Genomic DNA, 21,399 nt, shown 5'->3' with positions numbered 1-21,399 from the left:
CTGCCAAGTGCCAAACTGAAGTAAAAATTGGCTTCGGCTGTTGACCAGTAACATTATGAGTAACTGCAACATTTCATGGTTTAAATCGAGTTGTTGGAATGATAATCTGACCCTCTCTGATGTTACATGAGCAATTCTAATGAAAAATAAACTGACTGGTAATGTCCATTGTGACTTCAATGTCTTCTAATACTTTCATTATAAATATAATACCTAATTAAAATAATATATATATATATATATATATATATATATATATATATATATATATATATATATATATATATATATATATATATATATATATACACACATTGGGTATATAACATTTGGTTCAGTAAGATTTTTCAATGTTTTGAAAAAAGTCTCTTCTGCTCACCAAGGCTGTATTGAGCTGATCAAAAATACAGTAAAACAGTAATACCGTGAAATATTATAACAATTTAAAATAACAGTTTTTTTTAAAAATATACTTTTTAAATGTATTTTATTCTTGTACTGGAAAAGCTGAATTTTCAGCATCGTTACAGTCTTCAGTATCACATGTCACATTCTAATATGATGATTTGCTACTCAAGAAACATTTATTTTTATTATCAATGTTGTTGCTTAATATTTTTTGTGGAAACTGTGATATTTTTTGTTCAGGATACTCTGATGAATAGAAAAGAACAGCATTTATGTGAAATAGAAATCTTTTGTGACAATTTAAACGTTTTGACAATTTAATGCATCCTTGCTGCATGAATATATGTATTCCTTTCTTATTAAAAAAAAAGTCTTACTGACCCTAAACTTTTCAATGGTTGTGTATAGGGAATATTCCTTGCATTAAGCCACCAAACAAAAATATGAGGTACAAAATCTGATTTAATTTTGTGAGATGGAGAGAGGTCCCTACAGTATATGATCAGTATATGATCTTGAGAGTTAATTAATAATTATTAATAAATTAATTTTAAAAAAATAGTGCAAAATACTGATTTATAGCTGTTATATCTTATATTTGTATATTTTTTTTCTTCCAATTTACTTGTCAAAATACTACTAAGTCCAAACTGAACATTGTTGCATGCTCCTCTGGCTTTGTTTGTCTTTGCTGAAAATCTCTGCTGCCCTGACCTGGGTGAATCGGCCTGTTAAAAAGGCAGAACAGTCAGGTCTAAGCACAAATGTTTTACAGCTCTGATGAGGTTGAGAGCCAAGCAGAGAGCACCATCCTGACATGGAGGGCAGCTTACGTGTTCTGTCTCCCTTGGGCTGCGGAGCACACACTGGCTCTGTTTAGATGGATTGGGCTGCACTGACAACCCTCTGAGCCCCTCGTAAATGTGCTCTCTGCAGGCCAGACTCACTGGATTGGCCGTTCACACATCCATCTCCATGTTCTGGCTGTGTTTTATAGGACAGTAAAGGAAGCTGGATTACTTGTCTAAGAGTAAGAGTAGAGAAGAACGGAGAGAGGTCACGATCTTCCAGGGTTTGGTTTCTGAAACAGCCCGAACTAAAAAACTGAACTGAAAAGACAGAAAGTGAGGGCGTAGTGCAGTCTCTTTGCTCGGAAATGAATACCATTAAACTAGAGCGCCTACGTCAAGCTATGCTTCTTTGTACTGTGTCATTTGAAAGCAAGTGAGAATTGTGAGTGGGAGTGTGTATGTCTAATGGGATTAATAAATTGTTAGAGAGTAGAAAGGATATGGAAAGCAACCGACAATAACTAAAACAAATGACCTTAATATGCGAAAATAAAAACATAAAAAGGATGCAATTTAAGGTTTTTAAAATGTTCCTCCGAGACAGCACTGAAGGACTAGGGAGAGAAGCGTAAAATCCATATTTACTGCCCATCGTTCTGAGGGGCCACAAATCTGTCACCTGAAATCCTTGTCTGAGGAAAAAAAACACACCTTTAATGGAGCTGTGACCTAGCAACACAAAAAAAAAAAAAAAAAAAAAAAAAAAAAAAAATCTGGTGCTTATGGTCAGGGTCATTCCAACACTGCAATACATTATGACGACCTCATCTTCTGTATGTCTTTATATATTGGAAAAATATCAAACCCAGATTTTTTTCAGGTGCTATGCACTAAACGTGTACATTAATATAATGTATTAATATTAGTAATATATGAACAATTATTTCAGTTTTTATTGCTTCATTTTTTTCTCTTCTCTAAGTGAAATGTTGCTTAATTCAAGGAATAATGTTTTTTTTTTTTTTTTTTTTTTTTTTGTGATTTTTCCAGTGTCCTTAATATCACTTTCCATCCTTTTAATTTTTTGTAACATTCCAAAAGCCAGTTTCTTAATGTTGTCATCCTCCAGGACTAAAATTATTTGTGTGGGAAAACAAAAGCTCAAATATACATAACAATTTGATGAATTTTGATAAATTATTATTATTATTATTATTGCAATTGCAAAGTTGGTTTAGTTTACAATAAATATATCCAGTGTTTTCCAAAACCCTATAATGTCAAAAATGGCAGAAAATGAGTAATGACTAAATGAATGGTAACACTTTACAATAAAGTTCATTAGTTAACATTAGTTAACTAGGTAAAACTTTGTTTTACGTTTTTTGGTATGTTTTTCGTTATTGGCATTCATATTACTAGAATATTGGCTATTTATTAGTACTTTTATTAAGCACATATTAATGCCTTATTCTGCATAATCTTATTCTATATTCTTAATCCTAACCAATACCTAAACTTAACAGCTATCTTACTAACTGTTAGTTTATTGAGGGAAAAGTCATAGTAGTTTATATGTGTTCCCTAAACTAAATTGTTACCATTAACTACTTTAGTTAACATGAAATAATAATGAACTGCCCTTCTACAGCATTTATTAATCTTTGTTAATGTTAATTTCAAAATTTACTAATACATTATTAAAATAAAAAGTTGTATTTGTTAACATTAGTGAATGCACTGTGAACTAATATGAACAAACAATGAACTGCTGTATTTTTTATTAACTAATGTTAACAAAAATTAACATTAATACAGTAACAGATGAACTTATTGCTCATGGTTAGTTCATGTTAGTTAATGAATTAACTAATGTTCACTAATTAAACCTTATTGTAAAGTGTTATCAAATGAACAATACACACTATAATTCAAAAGCTTTTGAACAAAGTTTTGATAGAAGTCTCTTATGTTCACCAAAGCTGCATTTATTTTATCAAAAATAAAGAAAAACTGTAATAATTGTGAAATATCATTACAATTTAAAATAACTGTTTTCTATTTCAATATATTTTAAAATGTAACTTATTCCTGTGATTACATTATATTTTGTAACATCATAAATGTCTTAATAGTCTTATTTGATCAATTTAATGCATCATTGCTGAATAAAGGTATACAGTTTTAGTTAGTCATTACGCATTTTCTTTAATTATTAACATTTAATAGGATTTAATGATTTACTGTAGTTAAAGTCTGAATGTCTGGCTTATATTAATTTTCAAAAGTTACAGAATTTTAAAGGCACTGCATAACAGGAACGACCAACAAATACTGAAAATATTGAAGAAAACATGAATGTTCAGGGAATACAATGTAGCATTGATGGTCAGTACATTTAGCCCTGTAGCGCTGTATCATTCTGAAAGAAGATGCCTTTCTTCACAGATAAATCAGCATCTGCTCTACGACAGAAGATGAAAGATCTACTGAGTGAAATCGCAGTCCTCTCACAATGACGGTAAGGATTTTATGAGGTCTCAGGCAAAGTCAACTGCTCCCTCTGGTAAAAGGGTGCAAAACTATCAATCCCTAGCCTTTGAACCTCTAGTAGTCCAAGTAGTCTTCTGCCTACTATTTCATGACACCAGACCCCAAAGCCTGTAAGCTGTGGACCAAAGCCTACTCTAAATCATCCGGCAGAACCTGTACCTATCACTCCACAGACAGCACTGAACTGACAGTGGCCTGAGCCCCACAGGGCTAAAGAACAGAAACACTAGTCTTCACAAAGGAAGCTTGCATGGAATGAGAGGCAGATGGCCTGCCGTTCAGCATCCCTCTGCTTTAGTAACCTGAGGAGTCGTGACCCTCAGTCAGCCGTACTAGAGGCCAGCACCTGCAGAATGATATGTTCACAGACAGCTGTGATAGCGGGGTGAGCAATAGGCTTGCGGAGGCATTAAATAGTTCTTTTCTTCCGTCCAAATGGAATTTTGAGCTTTGCTGCACATCGCAGAGAGGAAATTGAATTGTCATGTGAATACGATCTTGGGGAACCATTGAAACATTTCACTCAATCAATGGAAATCTTTGAATACATTTTTCTTTTAAGACATGGCTTTGAATGAAGTGTAATTCATGGGAATATTGTGTTAATATCCCATTAGAAGACCTGTTAGAATTAAACGGATAGTTCACACATTCATTCTCATGTTGTTCTGAACCTCTACGATATGACGTGACAGTAACAATATGGCGGATGTAGTACATTCGTAATGTCATTCATACGACCCATATTCATACTATATAGAACATACTTTTTGAACAGTCACGAAGTAAGTTAAAAATCAAATGTAGTGCCTATTCAGACAGTATGCGATTTCGGACGCAACAAAGGTCTTACTAGGCATACTAGAAACTTGCAGGCAGGTGTGTTGAGGCAAGTTGGAGCTAAATTCTGCAGGACAGTTGCTCTCCAGGTGCAGGTTTAGACACCCCTGCTATATGTAATGACAAAAGTATTGAAACAATGACAAATTGATGCCATTTGCGGTAAAACACCATTGATACTGATTTAAAAATATATGTATTTAATTCCTTTCCTCACACAAAAGTATGGCTTCAGAAGACTTGGAGTACAGCGCTGGAATCATATGGACCTAATACTTATGGAGTTTTATAATACATTTAGGATGCTTTTTGTCATTTTGAAGCTTTTGTGTTTTGTATTTCACGGCCGAGAGAACATCATATGGGTTCATAACAACATGATGACAGAAGATTTGTGAACTGAACTATTCCTTTAACAATAAGATCAGCTAGGATGAGAGACTCACCTGCTTGGTTGGTAGTAATGGTGACAGCAGCATATTGGCGGATCGTGGGGGCCTGAGAGGACACTCCGTTTTGGGCCTCAATCTCAAAGGTGTAGTTGGTATGTGCCAGGAGGTCTGCCACGGTTACTGTCGTGTTAGTGAGGCCAGAGGCACGGGGCAGGAAGCGCACAGCCCCTCTGCAGGGTTCGCATTGTCTGGGACCCGGCCAACATCGCTTACAGACTACGTTAAATGTCACGTCCTTCCTGCCTCCACTGTCAGCCGGCCAGTTCCAGTCTAGAATCACTGAAGTCTCATTAATGGCAGAGATCACATTGCGTGGGGCAGATGGGGGTCCTGTGGAAAAAAGATATATGATATATTTACGCATCGTTTTTATCAAGCTATAAATATATAGTACAACACAATTAAAATCTATTTGTGCTGTACTGAAATGCATATCCAACACTGACACTGTGAACCAATTATGGAAGCCATCTAAACTTAAAGCGATTAAAGTCACCATGAAATCAAAACTGACAATTCTTATTTTTTTATGGAATATTGTGGTGTTTATTATAAATGATTTATCCATGCAAACTGTCATGTGCCCATGTAATCTTTAAATAAAATAACCTCCCCTCCTTCTTGCCTCTTCTCTGACGAGGGTGGGACAACCTGTCACTCATGTGAAATCACAGCAATAGCCAATGACAATGATCCAACCAAAATGATCCAATCAATTCCAGTCAATGGACAAAATCAAGTCCCGCCCCATATTTTTTTTTTGTTTGATAAGCCGCTTTACTTGGATATACGCTATATTGCCAAAAGTATTGGGACACCCCTCCAAATCATTGAATTCAGGTGTTCCAATCACTTCCATGGCCACATGGTATAAAATCAAGCACCTAGGCATGCAGACTGTTTCTACAAACATTTGTGAAAGAATGGGTCGCTCTCAGGAGCTCAGTGAATTAAAATGTGGTACCGTGATAGGTTGCCACCTGTGCAATAAGTCCATTCGTGAAATTTCCTTACTACTAAATATTCCACGGTCAACTGTTAGTGGTATCAAAGTGGAAGCAATTGGGAACAACAGAAACTCAGCCACAAAGTGGTAGGCCATGTAAAATTACAGAGCGGGGTCAGCTCATGCTGAGGCGCACAGTGCGCAGAAGTCGCCAACTTTCTGCAGAGTCAGTAGCGACAAACCTCAGATTAGCTCAAGAATAGTGCGTAGAGAGCTTCATGGAATGGGTTTCCATGTCCGAGCAGCTGCATCCAAGCCTTACATCATAAAGTGCAATGGAAAGCGTCGGATGCAGTGGTGTAAAGCACGCCGCCACTGGACTCTAGTGCAGTGGAGATGTGTTCTCTGGAGTGATGAATCATGCTTCTCTGTCAATCCGATGAATGAGTCTGGGTTTGGCGGTTGCCAGGAGAATGGTACTTGCCTGACTGCATTTTGCCAAGTGTAATGTTTGGTGGAGAGGGGATTATGGTGTGGGTTTGTTTTCAGGGGTTGGGCTTGGCCCCTTAGTTCCATTGAAAGGAACTCTTAATGCTTCAGCATACCAAGACATTTTAGACAATTTCATTCTCCAAACTTTGTGGGAACAGTTTGGGGATGGCCCCTTCCTGTTCCAACATGACTGCGCACCAGTGCACAAAGCAAGGTCCATGGATGAGCGAGTTTGGTGTGGAGGAACTTGACTGGCCTGCACAGAGTCCTGACCTCAACCCGACAGAACACCTTTAGGATGAAGCGGAGACTGCGAGCCAGGCCTTCTCGCCAACATCACTGCCTGACCTCACAAATGTGCTTCTAGAAGAATGGTCAAACATTCCCATAAACACACTCCTAAACCTTGTGGAAAGCCTTCCCAGAAGAGTTGAAGCTGTAATATCTGCAAAGGGTGGGCCAACTCCATATTAAAACCTATGGATTAATAATGGGATGTCATTAAAGTTAATGTGCATGTAAAGGCAGGCGTCCCAAAACTTTTCGCAATACAGTGCATGTCACAATAGGGAAGCAAGACTATTGCAACTTCCGTTTCATGCCAACTTTAAATGGAGACATTCATTTATTGTATTGTTCATTAACATTTTCATGTAAAAAAAAAAAAAAAAAGCCACTGTCTCATTTTGTCTCTTTTCCTAAGGGATGACAGGAGAAACATCTGGGACAAAGTTTATACTTAAATGAAACACAACTGAGAACTCCATTAAATCTCATGAGCTATGAAAGAGCAATAAAACATCCCTCTGGTGAAGTACGTTTACTTTAAAATGTGTGGGTTTAATCGTTAAAGTCATCAGTTATGGATGGATACGGAATTTAGGCAGGCATGTCCTTCCTCTTGTTAAAATGCTGGCAAAGCCTCTAGAATTATTCCAGAGTTCAGAAGTGTCCTCACTGGATTGTTATATTAACTTTAAAGATTGTCCGATAAAAAAATGGGGTATGAAGTGTGGCCAGCGGGCTCTATACTGATTGAAATAGCAGGCCTACAAATCAAGTGACGACTTCTCCATATATGTGTACAAGAGTGAAATCTCAGATTCAAGTAAGGAGATGGACACCAGATCAAAGCCAGATTGTAATAAATAACAATTAGAATATTCTGAGAATTTAATATCTGACCTCTGGGTATTATTAAATAAAATTCCTCCTAGATCTGCCTTAAAGATGGTGGTAAAGTAAGAAATTGAGAGCACAATGTTTGGTTGGTTTGATTTTACATGAATTCACACACTGAAGACCTGGAGCTCAGAGAAGGTTTTCTGCCTCTTGAACCTGAGAATCATTTTGACAGACATTTTGTCTGAGAAGGAAAGTGGGGGAGAGATAGGATTTGATACTACATTAAGAAATAGAACATTACACAAAGGAATCTCCCCCACAAATTCGCTCTGGAACATTCCAGAACACTCCCTGTTGCTTTCCCTTGATTCTGACATGACAATAAATCAGACGTTTAGCTTCAAGGTCAAATACAGGATTCACCACACTGGCTTTTTTAAAAGCACTTTTAGAAAGAAGAGCAAAAATCCTTAAGGAATAATTCACTCAAAAATGTAATTTCATAAATTATAATCATATTTGCCAGCTCCTGCAGAGGGAAAGACTTTAAGTGAATGTCTTAAATATCAGTCTGGTCCTCACATGTAACTATGGTATAACTTTAAAAGTCATAGAATATACCACATAAGTATTAAAGGATTAGCTCACTTTAAAATTAAAATTACCCCATGATTTACTCACCCTCAAGCCATCCTAGATGTATATGACTTTCTTCTTTCTGATGAACACAATCGGAGTTATATTAATAAATATCCTATATCCTAATAAATATCATAACGTGTCCAAGATTTATAATGGGGTGAATGGGGGCTATAAGTTTGAAGCTCAAAAAAGTGCATCCATACATCATAAACATACTCCACATGGCACCGGAGGGTTAATAAAGGCCTTCTGAAGTAAAGCGATGTATTTATGTAAGAAAAATATCCATATTTAAGACACTATAAAGTAAAATAGCACTTACCTTGATTTCTATCTTCATTCCATCTATTTGTGTATTAAAAAAAAAAAAAAAAAAAACCTTGCTACGAGCACTTTACTGTCATAACTGTGACTTCACACAGCACTTACATACTGTTGTTCTCATGTTGATTTGATTGATTGTACTGTTCTCATTTGTAAGTCGCTTTGGATAAAAGCATCTGCTAAATGACTAAATGTAAATGTAAATGTAAATGTAAAATATCTAGCTTCTGCCAGACCGCCTTCCGTATTCAACTTACGAAGAAAGTGTGACGCCTCTTGCAGTTCAAAACGCTTACACTATGTCCTACGCCTTCCATATTCAACTTATTTAAACAAATATATCGCTGCGCTTCAGAAGACCTTTATTAACGCCCCGGAGCTGTGTGGAGTATGTTTATGATGTATGGAAGCACTTTCTTGAGCTTCAAACTTGTAGACCCCATTCACTGCCATTATAAAGCTTGGATTCGTCAGTATATTTATTAATATAACTCTGATTGTGTTCATCAGAAAGAAGAAAGTCATATACACCTAGGATGGCCTGAAGGGTGAGTAAATCTTGGGGTAATTTTCATTTTAAAGTGAACTAATCGTTTAATTACCAATGGTTCTCAACCTCTTTAATTTGAAAGCCCCTTACTATAAAACACAATATCTGAAGGCCCCCCAAATACTATATTTCTTCTATATTTGAAAATCTGATTGAATCCTTGGTTGAAAACAGACTACTTTTTTGTCCTTTTTTGGAGCCTGGCCCTGTGAATCACCAGACGCTTTAATTTTACAAAGAGCAGCAATGAGGTTATTACCTAAAACTATTAATAATAATTTTGAGAAATAGCAATATAGATGAAATCAAATCAAATCTAAATAACGAGTAAGTAAATGATGACAAAATTTTCATATTTGGTTGAACAACCCCTTTTACTATTTTAAATTATAGTGGACTTTCAATTTTACAACTCATCCCTGATCTTTCCTTCATATAAAAAATGAGTATTATAAAAAAGGAGGCTTTCTGTGCCAGTACAGATAAAAAAAAAATGCATTACATAAAACAAAGTCTCTTTTTATAGGATGGAGGAAAAAGTAGTTATATGTCACTAGGTAACATCTTTGCCAGAGAAAGGCGTCCTTTGATCCTGACATTTAATAGAAATCACAGTGAGCAGGTAATGTTAACAGACTGGCTCGGCTGTTAACGGGAGGATGTGAGGTGTGCCAGGGTAAGCCATCCGTTACACAGACAGTTCAGTCTGACAAGCAGCTCGCGGAAGTGTGACTACAGCCTTCATATTAAAGTGGACCTGAACAATCACCATCACAACATGACAAACCCATGAAATTCTCTCCATGACATATGGGAGATGTTTGCATCGCTTTTGATAAGTGGTACAATTATATAACATGTCCAGTATTGGCATTTTCCTCACGTCAAGGATTTACGCTGCAGAATATCGCCTTTATGAGGTAATAAAAAAGGAGACAGGCAGAAATAAACAAGTCCATTTATACGTACTAAAAACAGGCATAAATATGTATGCCTTTGAAACGTTCAACAGTGATTAAATGCCGACCTTCACTGACACAACATAGAATGCAACATAAACTGTAAATTTTACAAAGCAATAATTCACGGAATAACTGTGCGTATAATACAGCCATGACCTGAATACAGTCAAAACAGTGAGAAAAACCATCTCTGAAGAACTCAAATTGACCTTCCGCAATTATTTCAGATAATATCGTGCATCGTCTTCTTTTAATTGCAGTTCCGCTCTCAGAGCTGCACTTAAAGCGTATCTGTTCCACTGCCTGCATCTGAGCAGATTCTATCAAGATAAATGTATAAACTCGAGGGCTATGACAGTATGAAGTGGAGAAATTAAAGTCACACACTCTGTTCAAGCACGTTTCCTCTCACTGTACCCATCAAAGTCTTAAACTAACATTGGCAATGAGTGCTAAAGTGGAGATGAAGACTCAGTATTGCTTCTGACAGCCAAAACAAAATGCGACTCGCATGAGCGTGGTATGATCCGACGTGCTGACTACTTCGGATGTCACGTAAGATACACCCTATTAAACTTGGCCGCAGAATTCAATAAGGCTCTTGGTGGTTTTATGTGATATGAATCAGCACTGATAGCAATGCAATGATTTATGGATAATGTGTTTTGGGAATGCTTGGCAGTCGCTGCATGCATCTGTCTACCATCTGCGTGCTTCTCCATAAAAGAGAATGGGTGAGCTTGCTCCGCTGCGCAAACCTGAGGAGGCCCATCGGTTGAAACGGTTAAAAATAAGCAAACACGGACTATTCTCTGTGGGATAGCTTGAAGGCCGCAGAGGGGGTATCGGAAGCTTTGTCAGAATGAGCCAACACAAATTCATCAATCCTTGAACAAACATCATCCTTCAAAAAGCTCCGGCGCTTCTGAGGGCAAATAGGAACGCTGCTTCAAGTAACATAAATAGTTATCTGTATAATAACATAACTTGTAACTGCTTGTGGATATTTTGTTATTTTCCATCCATTTTCCAAATTCTGTCATTTTCTCTCTTCTGCTTATAACACAAAATACTACACAAGATATTTTGAAGGATGCTGGTAACTAAACAGTTTAGCTTTCCATTGACTTCCATTGGCAAAAAATACAATGGGAAACATTGGTTATGTTTGGTTATCAACATTCATCAAAATATCTTCTTTTGAAATGAAAAAAGACATTTTGAAGAATGTTGATAACCAAAATGTTTCGGTTTCCATTGACTCATTGGAAGTCAATGGAAACTGAAACTGTTTAAAATATCTTTTCTGAGTGTGTGTTCCACAGAAGGAAGTACCACAGATTTGCAATGACACAAGAGTGAGTAAATGATGACAGAAATTTCTTTTTTTAGGGTGAACTATCACTTTAAATGTGAAGTTAAACCTACAGAATCTAGAGAAAATGTACTTATGTAGGTTAGCAACACTTACGGGAACAGGCCATAGATGCGGGATCTTCTTCCGCGCGGAAGTAGTTTTTCTCGCAGCCGCAGTGGACGGAGCCCTCCTGGTGCGTGTAGCTGTGCGGAGGACACTTGGAGCACTTGACGTTACCAGAGGAGGCCTTATAAAAGCCGGGCCGGCAGGCTGTGGAGACAACAACAAGAGGGAAGACAAATTAGGATGCTGTGAGACTCTAGCCAACAGGACCATTCATTACCCCATTACTATGCTGCCACTTTTAATGGAGCGAATCATTTCACATGACCATATGCATCGGCGGACACAATGGAAAGACATTTAATCATCTGCATGGACTTAAACAAACTAATAGCTGTACCAACAGCGCTGAGATGTGCGTACGGTCGGCCACACGCATATGCGAGTGCGTTATGACCTCATAGGAAAGAAATATTGTTTCTAGGCGGCAACAAGATTACATGGAGAGCAAATGGAGACTGCTTCTCAACGATGTCTACAACTTTGTTCAGATTTGCAAAGATATCACAGTCTAAAGTCTCAATTATGAACTCAAACGTTTCTCATTAAATTTTATGAATAAATTATCTAAGCTGTGCTATTCAAATTCACTGTATTGTTTCATACTATATGCCTCTACTTGTTCAGATGTAATTTGTTCAGAAATGCATAAAATGGAATTTATATATAAAATGACTTGAATACACATTTTCTATTTTCTATTTCTTTTTTAGATTTTTAATTAAGTGTCAGAGTAATATAATTGTCCTAAAGTGTCATAATGAAGAATAAATAACTGCTTACATGTGTAAATGCTACAATAAAACAAACATATTTATAATTACATAAAATAAGTAACAAGTAATATGATCCTGGTTGATGTGTCATGATCTTCCAGTACTGTTTTAGCTGTATTCTAGGGTGTATGGTAAATCGAGATCTGTCAATCTGAGCGATCAATTCAAATCAAGCGTGCTCCAGCTCTGAAACAGTGTCCAATTAGTCTCTACACCTACACACCATACCTGAGAAATCTCAAATTGGAACGCTGGAAATGTTGGAAAATTGTTGGAAAACACTGAATTATCATTGCAACGTGATCAGATACTGGAAGTGTTAGTGCTTTAGCAAAGCAGCATGTCACATCGCTCCATGAGGATTTTCTCAAGGTTTAGGCATCATGTTATGTTGTGTGGGCTCATTTGAATCGAGACAACCTGCTCTAAATAAAGATGTTAAAATGATTTACAATGGTTTACAAATGCTTCGTGTTACAAGGCAAACCGAGGCGCTAACTGTTTACACGGACGTTGGTGGCGACTTTTTATACAAATATTTCATAGTTTGGTCATGATAGATGTTTGATAGATGTTTTTTTGTATTCTAGTAATTGAGACCTTTTTAACTATATATGACAAAAGACTGCAGGCCCTATTTTAAAGATCTAAGCACATGGTCTGAAGCGCATGGCGCTGATGCACTTAGGGCGTGTCTGAAACGTTTGCTAGTTTAACGACCAATTAAATGGTCCAAAAGAGTAGTACCTAGTCTCTTAATGAGTCATGATTGTGTTTTGGGCGTAATGTGCAATAAACCAGTCAGAATCACATAACCCATTCCCTTTAAAATCCATTTGCTATTGCCTCAAAATAGCAACGCGCCAACAATGCACCTGAATACGCCTCGTTTTCAGACCAGTGTGCCGATGGGTGAATATATGGCCGCGAATGCATTTGCCATTTAAACAAAGTGGCGCTGGACGTGAAAATGGTAACTGTGTCGGGCTGAAACTAGCAAAAAAACATTTGCGTCACATCTGATGTTGCATTGTGCCGGGTGTATGACAGGGCTACATGTTATGTACTATGATGCTCTTAAAACAACCTTTTATAACAGCAAAGTTAGTTCAGGTTGTAAAATGTCATGTGGTGTGATATTAAAGTATATATAAGATGTATACATTAGATGTGTTCTGTACGTTGAATGTTATGTTTTACTTAATGGTTAGACCACGTCACATTTTTGAATGAAACCTTTCTTGAATATGGAATACATTTTTCAAAACAACATGACTAGTAGTCCTATTCTCAGGAATTTTAGGAGGAACATTCTTATGTTTAAAGTTTGAAGTTTAAGTTTGACTGAAATATAACTGTGAAATCTATTTTCCTCAGGGAGGAGACAAATTTGGGAGGCTAAAGTCATAGATATGTGATAAAGTATGTTTAAAAATACTTTTAAAGGCTCCTTTAATGTCATATTCAGTGGCTGTTTCATGAATTATGCAAATTTAAAAAAAAATCTCTGCTATTAAAGTGTACTCATCAGTTCATCCATCCCTATTCATGAGAATCCCATTCCATTACCCATAATGAAGAGGGAAAATCATGATGAGCTGGCTAATTACTAGGGCTCACACACACATCTGTATTCCACTCCCCTTTTTGCAGGTTCAATACCTGATACAGTTGCTGAACCAAAGCTTCAAGTCAGCACCGTTTTCATAGAATCAATTGAATTCTACTTCAGGGCGAGAAAACCGAAGGGGCTTTATTATTATAGAAGCAGCAAGGTCAGGTTCTTCCCTGGGAATACAGCAGAAGAACCATCTTACCGTTTAATAAGGCTTTCTTGGGTGGGATGTGTGCATCTTCCAACATATCAGTGATGTTTATTATGTATATTATCTCACAGTCGACATTCCCACCACTTCAGCACACCTATGCCTGTTGTTGTTTCTCCTGAGAGGTTTTCTTATGCATAGTGTGAGCAGAAGGCGGCATGGAGAGTACCTGTGATGCATGAGAATGCAGGTTTACATTAACCTGTTTCTCCTCTGAGGCCCTCCATTTGGGACTGCACAAAATGAGGCTGATGGAAAAAAAAAAAAAATCAGGTGCTCTTAATAGCATTTGTTACAGGAAATCTAATCCGACATACTGTTACCTCTGCAAATCAGAAAACACAGAGTCCCAAATGTGATAAAAACACCTGTGTGGTCAAAAGAGATCTGAGGACCACAGAGGAACATTTTATAGCTCAGAGGTGGCTTTTTCAGACACCCAGAAAATGAATTCATTACCTTTGATTTATTTTACAAACTTTTTTTTTTACACACAATGTAATTTATTTCATTCAAATTGGGTCAACACAATGTAGTTGGATTAGGTCAAATTAATGTTGATTTAAATTTAAATTATCTTTCTAATTAAACTAAATCTTCTTATGCCAGTCTAACATAATTTAATTAATTTACTAAGGTATATTTAATTCGTTTTATTTTTTGGGTGCTATTTAATTTAAGTAAATTTACTATTATTTAATTGTCTTATGTTGGTTTGATTTTTATGGTTTTATTAATTAACTAAGCTTTAATCAGTTTTCTTATGTTGGTTTAATTTAAACTACTTTAAATTTTTATTTTACTGTAATGGAATAATATATTTTTTTTATAAATATATAATGTTTATACTTGGTATAGGTAACTTGTAACTTCAACTAACGTATCCACAAATCTAAAACTAAAGCTAAAACTATTAAAAATTGTATTTGATCAAACTGAAATAAAATAAGGTATAAATATTTGATGAAAAACTTACAAAAAATTACTAAAACAAAAATAAACTAAAAAATTAATAGAAATATGAAAAAACCTAGTAAAAATGATAAAAGCACAACAAAAGTTCTAAAAATTCTAAATATTAACTATATTAGTTAACTATATTAATTACATTAGCTATATTAGTATATAATTAACTATAAATAGTATAATATTAAAATAACACTGGTGAAAATTACAATAGACCTAAATGGTAGAATTTTTTTTTTTTTTTTTTTTTCCAGGAAAATATGTAATAAGCAAAAAATTCCATTTGAGATCTCAATTGTGATTTTCTTTTCTATGTGGATGGTCAGAGAACAAAAAATCTTATTTTCTTCTAATCAGTTTTGATTTTGAGACGCCCTTGACAAGGGATGAGCATTACTTATAAATATAAATAAATTACACTGGCCAAAAATAAGCAAAGGAGATGCAAGACAAAGAGTCGCTTGGGTCAGTGAAGCAGGTGATGATGAAGAGCAAGGTGCCCCACTTTCTGTCATAAGAGCTCTTGCACTTGACAGCTCTTTAATAGAAGCCTGGGAAACCAATGGCTCTCGACGACATCATCCTCTCATCTCTCCAAGCTCTCATACTGCAGTGAAAGGCTATGAATGACATTACCCAAAGCTATGCCTACACTTCCTCCACGTAATCCAAACACCTCAGATGTTCAGGGGAGCGCTGAGTGTGGGATGATGTATAAGTTTGTGTGTCTAACACGACGTGCTGAGGTGGAAGCGCTTTGTGTGTGTGAGCGAGACTGAGCTCGGGGGCTGTTATTGATTACACATGTGCTGCGAGGAGACGTTGGGGCTCACTCCCGGGCTAACAGGCACGGGAAGGGAGTGAGACCGCTACAGAGGGGCGCGGAGGTGATTTCTCATCCAGGCCTCCCAGCACACGCTCCATACGCACTTGATCTTAACAAGAACACACACATGCTCTCCCTAGAGCAACCCATAATAAGGATATGAGAGATGATCTTATTACTTTGTCGATCTTTTCTTTGCTATCTTGACGATGTTTGATGGTGAGGCGGTCGAGTAAATACAAAGAACTGTGAAAGAAACCTTACCACAGGATAGAAAAATCCATTGTTTTAACAATGAAATGAAGAGTAAACCGTTCTCATTGCTTAGCCATTTCGATTTTAACTGTGGGCTGATATTAGAGCTCTTTTGAATGTATTACAAATGTGTCAGTTATTGCAAAAGTTTAATCAAGTCAAGTCACCTTTATTTATATAGTGCTTTATATATACAGATTGTTTCAAAGCAGCTTTACAGTGATAAGAAAATAATTCAATGATTCAAACTGTTTATTTTGGCTGTGAAAGTAAAAGTAAATAGTGTCATTATTCAGATAAAGTCAGTTCAGTTTTGTCAAAAAAAAAAAAAAGCCTAATGCAGATACGTTGGATAGATTTATAATAAGCGAAATGCTCGCGTTCGCTCTAGACAAGAATGTTACCTATTCAGTTGCTTACTGTAATGACAGCTAAACAGCTAAAAGTTTCCTAATATGTTGGACCTTATATTGAAAGTAGTTTACATTTACTTGTTGAGACATGCCTTCACAAGCACCTGTAAGATTGTGATGTTTGAGTTGAGGGAGGCATGATGCTAGAAAGGAGAGTTTGCAAAATATGCTGTAATTTGTAATTCTGCTAGGTGCCACTAGTGTCGCAGAAACTACATACTTCATCTTAAGACTCATATCTAAGACCCTGTTTACACCTGGAATTAAGATAATTAAGATGAAATCCCCTATATACCAGCAAACCAATGAGAACACGGGACAGTGATGACGATAAATAACAACAAAGTCTAGGCGGCAAAGCTATATATACATACATATTGATAAAATTTTATCATGTGAGCTTTATGTTACTCCTCAAACAAGGGAATTTATAGTAATATATAGCAGCTCTGGAGAAAACAGTGATGTCTCCATCCAACTCAGTTCAGTTCTCATCCAATAGTGTCAGTGCAGTTGAGTCAATAATATTGTCCCCAACTAAGCAAGCGAAAAGGCGACATTGGCAATGAACCTAAACTCCATCAGGTGACAGAATGGAGGAAAAAACTTTGGGAGAAACCAGGCACAGTTGGGGGGTGGGCAGTTCTCCTCTGGCCAACGGAACGAACATGGTGTGATTATGATTCAGGCTGCATCAGTCAGAAAGTCATCACAAGTTTACAGCGAGCTTGGTCAGCTACAGAAGCTGTGTCCGTTTCAGTCTGACCACTCTGATCGCATTTCACGTGGTTTATGTGACTTTCTCATGCAATGTAAAACATAAAAGTCAGACGTTGTTATAGGAAACATTCTGAAAGTTGCTGCAGAAACAAGGCTGTGTTGTTGCAAAGTACAGGACGAGCAGAAATTAGCAATATGACTGGCGGAGAGACGACAGCATGGAATAAAGAGCGGCGGCTACACATTGTCATGTTGTAAATAAGTCAACATCTGTATTGCAAACCCCTCTATGTTGCGGTTGTTGTTGTTTTGGCGTATACCTACCAACACAATGTCATTGCCAAAGAAACCAATGCAGATATTCCAGAAAACAAAAAAGCACCATGGACGCACAAATCGGATCTGAACAGTTGCGATACAAATAATCGGATTTGGAATGAGAGTCTGAACGTAACCAAACTGTGCTCAGATATGCCAAGATACCAAAATGTACAATTGACAGTCATCTTAATATTAAATTTTAATTTAGAAATTGTAAACATTTGTCATAGAAGAGGTGTGTTTAACATTTTTTATGGATCCAAACAGTTTTAGGGATTTTTTGTTTGTTTGTTTTAAGCAAACCCATTTAATTTTGGTAAAACATTCAAAAAATAAGACAATTTTCATTTTGCTTCTTAAGTAAATGTAACTTGATTTAAGAATGTTTAGATATTTGTACTGGAAAACAGGACAAAAATACTGAGAATAATAAAATACTACGAATTTTTTTTTTTTTTTTTTTTTTTTTTTTGTAGCCTGCCAACAGTTTCAAATCTTAAATGAGTGTATATTTTTAATTTTCCTTTTTTTTTTTCAATGCAGAAATATCTGACACAAAGGTGATGCTTAAATGAAACAAAATGGATATCTCCATTAAATTACCTGAACAATGAAAGTTTCCTGTGGGAAAGGGTGATAAAATGTGATAAAATACAATTTAAAAAATAAAATGTTCCTCTGGGCTACATGATAGAAAGCTGAAAAGACTCTTATGTCATCGGTAACTAGTGATATGATATGAGCACAGACCTCCTTGTGACTAAACAGGATCCTATCAATCAATAGAAGCATAATGTGATGACATGACGGTAAGTGCTGGCTAGATTCACTTACGGTAGTGTCTTTATACAGTAGCTGGCAGTGAGGGAGAGGATACAAGGAACAAATGCATTCATTCAGCACCCCCTGTTCAAACTAATTGCCTGTGAAACTGTATCTGACTCGCTGGCTCTCAAAAGAAAAGCCCACAGTAGATGTCCTTCCTCTGGGGAGACGAGAACAAAGTCCTCAAAGGTCAGAATCTCATTCCTCTTATCACTTACAAAATTTCTGATGTAAAAGTCTAAAATTAAGACATTATATACTTATAATATATGAAATATTACCCTGCTGAAAAATCCAGCTAAAACCAGCCTAAGCTGGTTGACTGGTCTTAGCTGGTTTAAGCTGGAAGTAGCTGGTTTTAGCTTGTCTCACAGCCTGGCTTAGCTGGTCAAGCTGGTCTCCCAGCCTGGGTTAGCAGGTGTTCAGCTGGTTTAAGTTGGTCAAAAGTCAAAACCCCTCTAAAACCAGCTATGACCAGGCCGGGAGACCAGCTAAAACCAGCCTGACCAGCTTAGGCTGGTTTTAGCTGGATTTTTCAGGAGGGACGAGACTCATTATAAAACTGTAATAAATTAATTTACGGTATATTAGATTTAAATGTAAAAACTTACATCAAATAGATTTATTTATGGAATCAATTATGAAGCAATTGTTAAGTAGTGCATCCTTAACATTGAATATTTATGCAACAGCACAAATAACATCATGTATAATTGAAGTAAAATCCAGCACACATTAGATGATGATTTGTCCCTTTCTACTTGGAAAGCAGAGCTTAGTTCATTTCCAGGAGAGTTTCATGTATAAAGTTTAAAATGAAGGTTATTGCTAGATGTTGAGTTGAGAACCTCTAAGCGAGCATCATGGGAAAAGCCCCAAACCTAATTAAAGTGAATGCATGGGTTTCATTTCCACTGCTAATTCAATCACTGCCAACACTGACACCTCTAGAGCTCTCCGTTCAAATGACCTCTGACCTTGATCAATGCCTGCCTGGCACTCCTGCACAGCCAGAGGCCTGACAGTGCCTCTCTAAGCATATTCACATTGCATGACAAATCTACTTTGTGGTCCGAAAGTTTCAAGCCACAACGGACTAAATAAAGTTTCAAAGTTTATACATCTTCTAAACATGCTAACAAGTTACATGTGATCATGTGTTGAGGATAAACAAACAGAGGAATACACAAACAAATTCCTCAGCACAAATGCACAATTAAACACATTCATAAATCACAGATTCACATATGTGTCCGAATTGTGTTCACATAAGCAACCTCTCTTCACTCAGTGGTCCATTTGTAACCGCGGGCACTTAGGAGAGCTCAGCTGTAGCACTCAGAGAGGCCTGAAATGTGATCAGTGCTCCTCTGTTTGTCCTGGAACCTCTACAATGGCGCTCTCAGAGGAGAATAAGGCCACCGCTCTTTGAATCAATACATGCTGCCTTGTAAACAACACCAATGGCACCACCAAAACACCCCTTTTCATGAGCCTTTTTATATAAAAAAGGACTCAAGAACACAAATGTGGCCAAGGACATCAATGTCATATCATCGCCTGCATGCTTTTCAGCTTTTGCATTCAACAGCATTGGTTCTAAACTTATTTAGTTTCACGACCCAGAATTTACATACAAAAACAGGCACATTTCAGCCCAATATTAATCTTTTCTTTTCTTATTTTTCCTTTAATACATAAATTCTAAATATATAAAAATAAAAGCTAATTCAAAGCATCAAAGGGGGCCTATTATGCCCCTTTTCACAAAATGCAATATAAGTCTCTGGTGTCCCCACAATGTGTCACAGATCAATTATTATAGCTTGTCAAATTTGCCCCAAAAATACACTGTTTTTGTGTGTGTCCCCTTAATTAAATGCAAACGAGCTGTTGCTCGTGGCCCGCTTTCCAAAAGAGGGCGGAGCTTTAACAGCTCGCGCTTCGGTTGCTCAACAACAACAAAGCTGGAGAATCTCACACAGCCAAAATGAGGATTGTCAGTAACAGTGTATAGCCTTACATTGTTCAAACCGGAGTCGGAATCTGATGGAGAGACTCAGGAAGAAGTTACAACTTTTAGAATATATCTGGACATTTATGAATGGTTACTGGATAAATTTATGTAGTTGCTGTGGAGCTGATTCAACTCCTGGTCATGTTAATCTTTTGTGCAAATCCAGCGTTGAATTTAGGGCTGCACGATATATCGCATGAGATTGTCACGCGCATTTCGTCAGTAAAGCCGGTTCCCTGATTACCGCTAAATCGCCATCACCTGCTTTCAAATGGAGCGGCATTTAATAGACAGAGCCGTAGATCACTGAAAAGCCACGCAATATCGCGTTCATTATCGAAGGCGATTCATCTGCGATATGAACGCAATATTGCGTGGCTTTTCAGTGATCTACGGTTCTGTCTATTAAATGCCGCTCCATTTGAAAGCAGGTGTTGGCGATTTAGCGGTAATCAGGGAACCGGCTTTACTGACGAAATGCGCGTGACAATCTCATGCGATATATCGTGCAGCCCTAGTTGAATTGACCCTCGTTTGTGAAGCAGTCCAGCGTAAAATGACGGCATGGCAACAACACCTTACTACAACAGCTCTTCCTCTTCTCTAAAGCAGCCCGACATGGCCTCACCCCCTTTGTTGCCTGTTCCCGGGGGCTGGGTTTATGTAAATTTTGGGATTTGTGATGACACCAACCCGGGAAGAAGCTTGTTGTAGTCTCTACCCGTGGTTTGTTGTAATTCTTAAAAAGCTATTTCTGTAAAATAAAATATCTCCCTTTGCTTTGAACTTTGAGGGTCGTAACTTTGAAGATGTTTGTTATGCTCTAACAGCAACATAACACACTAAATAAAGTTAAAAAAGTAAAATCATAATCAAGGACTCCTTTAAT

The 21,399-nt window shown here is 37.0% G+C and overlaps 1 protein-coding gene across 2 annotated transcripts in view; it reads right to left on the bottom strand.

Moving 5' to 3' along the window:
• epha3 (eph receptor A3) overlaps positions 1–21,399 on the bottom strand; it is a 131,693-nt gene that overhangs the window by 54,930 nt on the left and 55,364 nt on the right. For both annotated transcript variants that reach the window (XM_048192947.1, XM_048192946.1), the window contains exons 4-5: positions 11,557–11,712; positions 5,039–5,374 (exon numbers count right to left, since the gene is read on the bottom strand). In XM_048192947.1, coding sequence (XP_048048904.1) covers positions 5,039–5,374; positions 11,557–11,712 — 492 coding nt within the window. The remainder of the gene's footprint in view (positions 1–5,038; positions 5,375–11,556; positions 11,713–21,399) is intronic.

The sequence above is a fragment of the Megalobrama amblycephala genome, linkage group LG6 (assembly GCF_018812025.1).
Source record: "Megalobrama amblycephala isolate DHTTF-2021 linkage group LG6, ASM1881202v1, whole genome shotgun sequence".
Classification (NCBI taxonomy): domain Eukaryota; kingdom Metazoa; phylum Chordata; class Actinopteri; order Cypriniformes; family Xenocyprididae; genus Megalobrama; species Megalobrama amblycephala.
The sequence above is the reverse complement of the archived record's forward strand: the minus strand, read 5'-3'. Positions and strand labels throughout refer to the sequence as shown.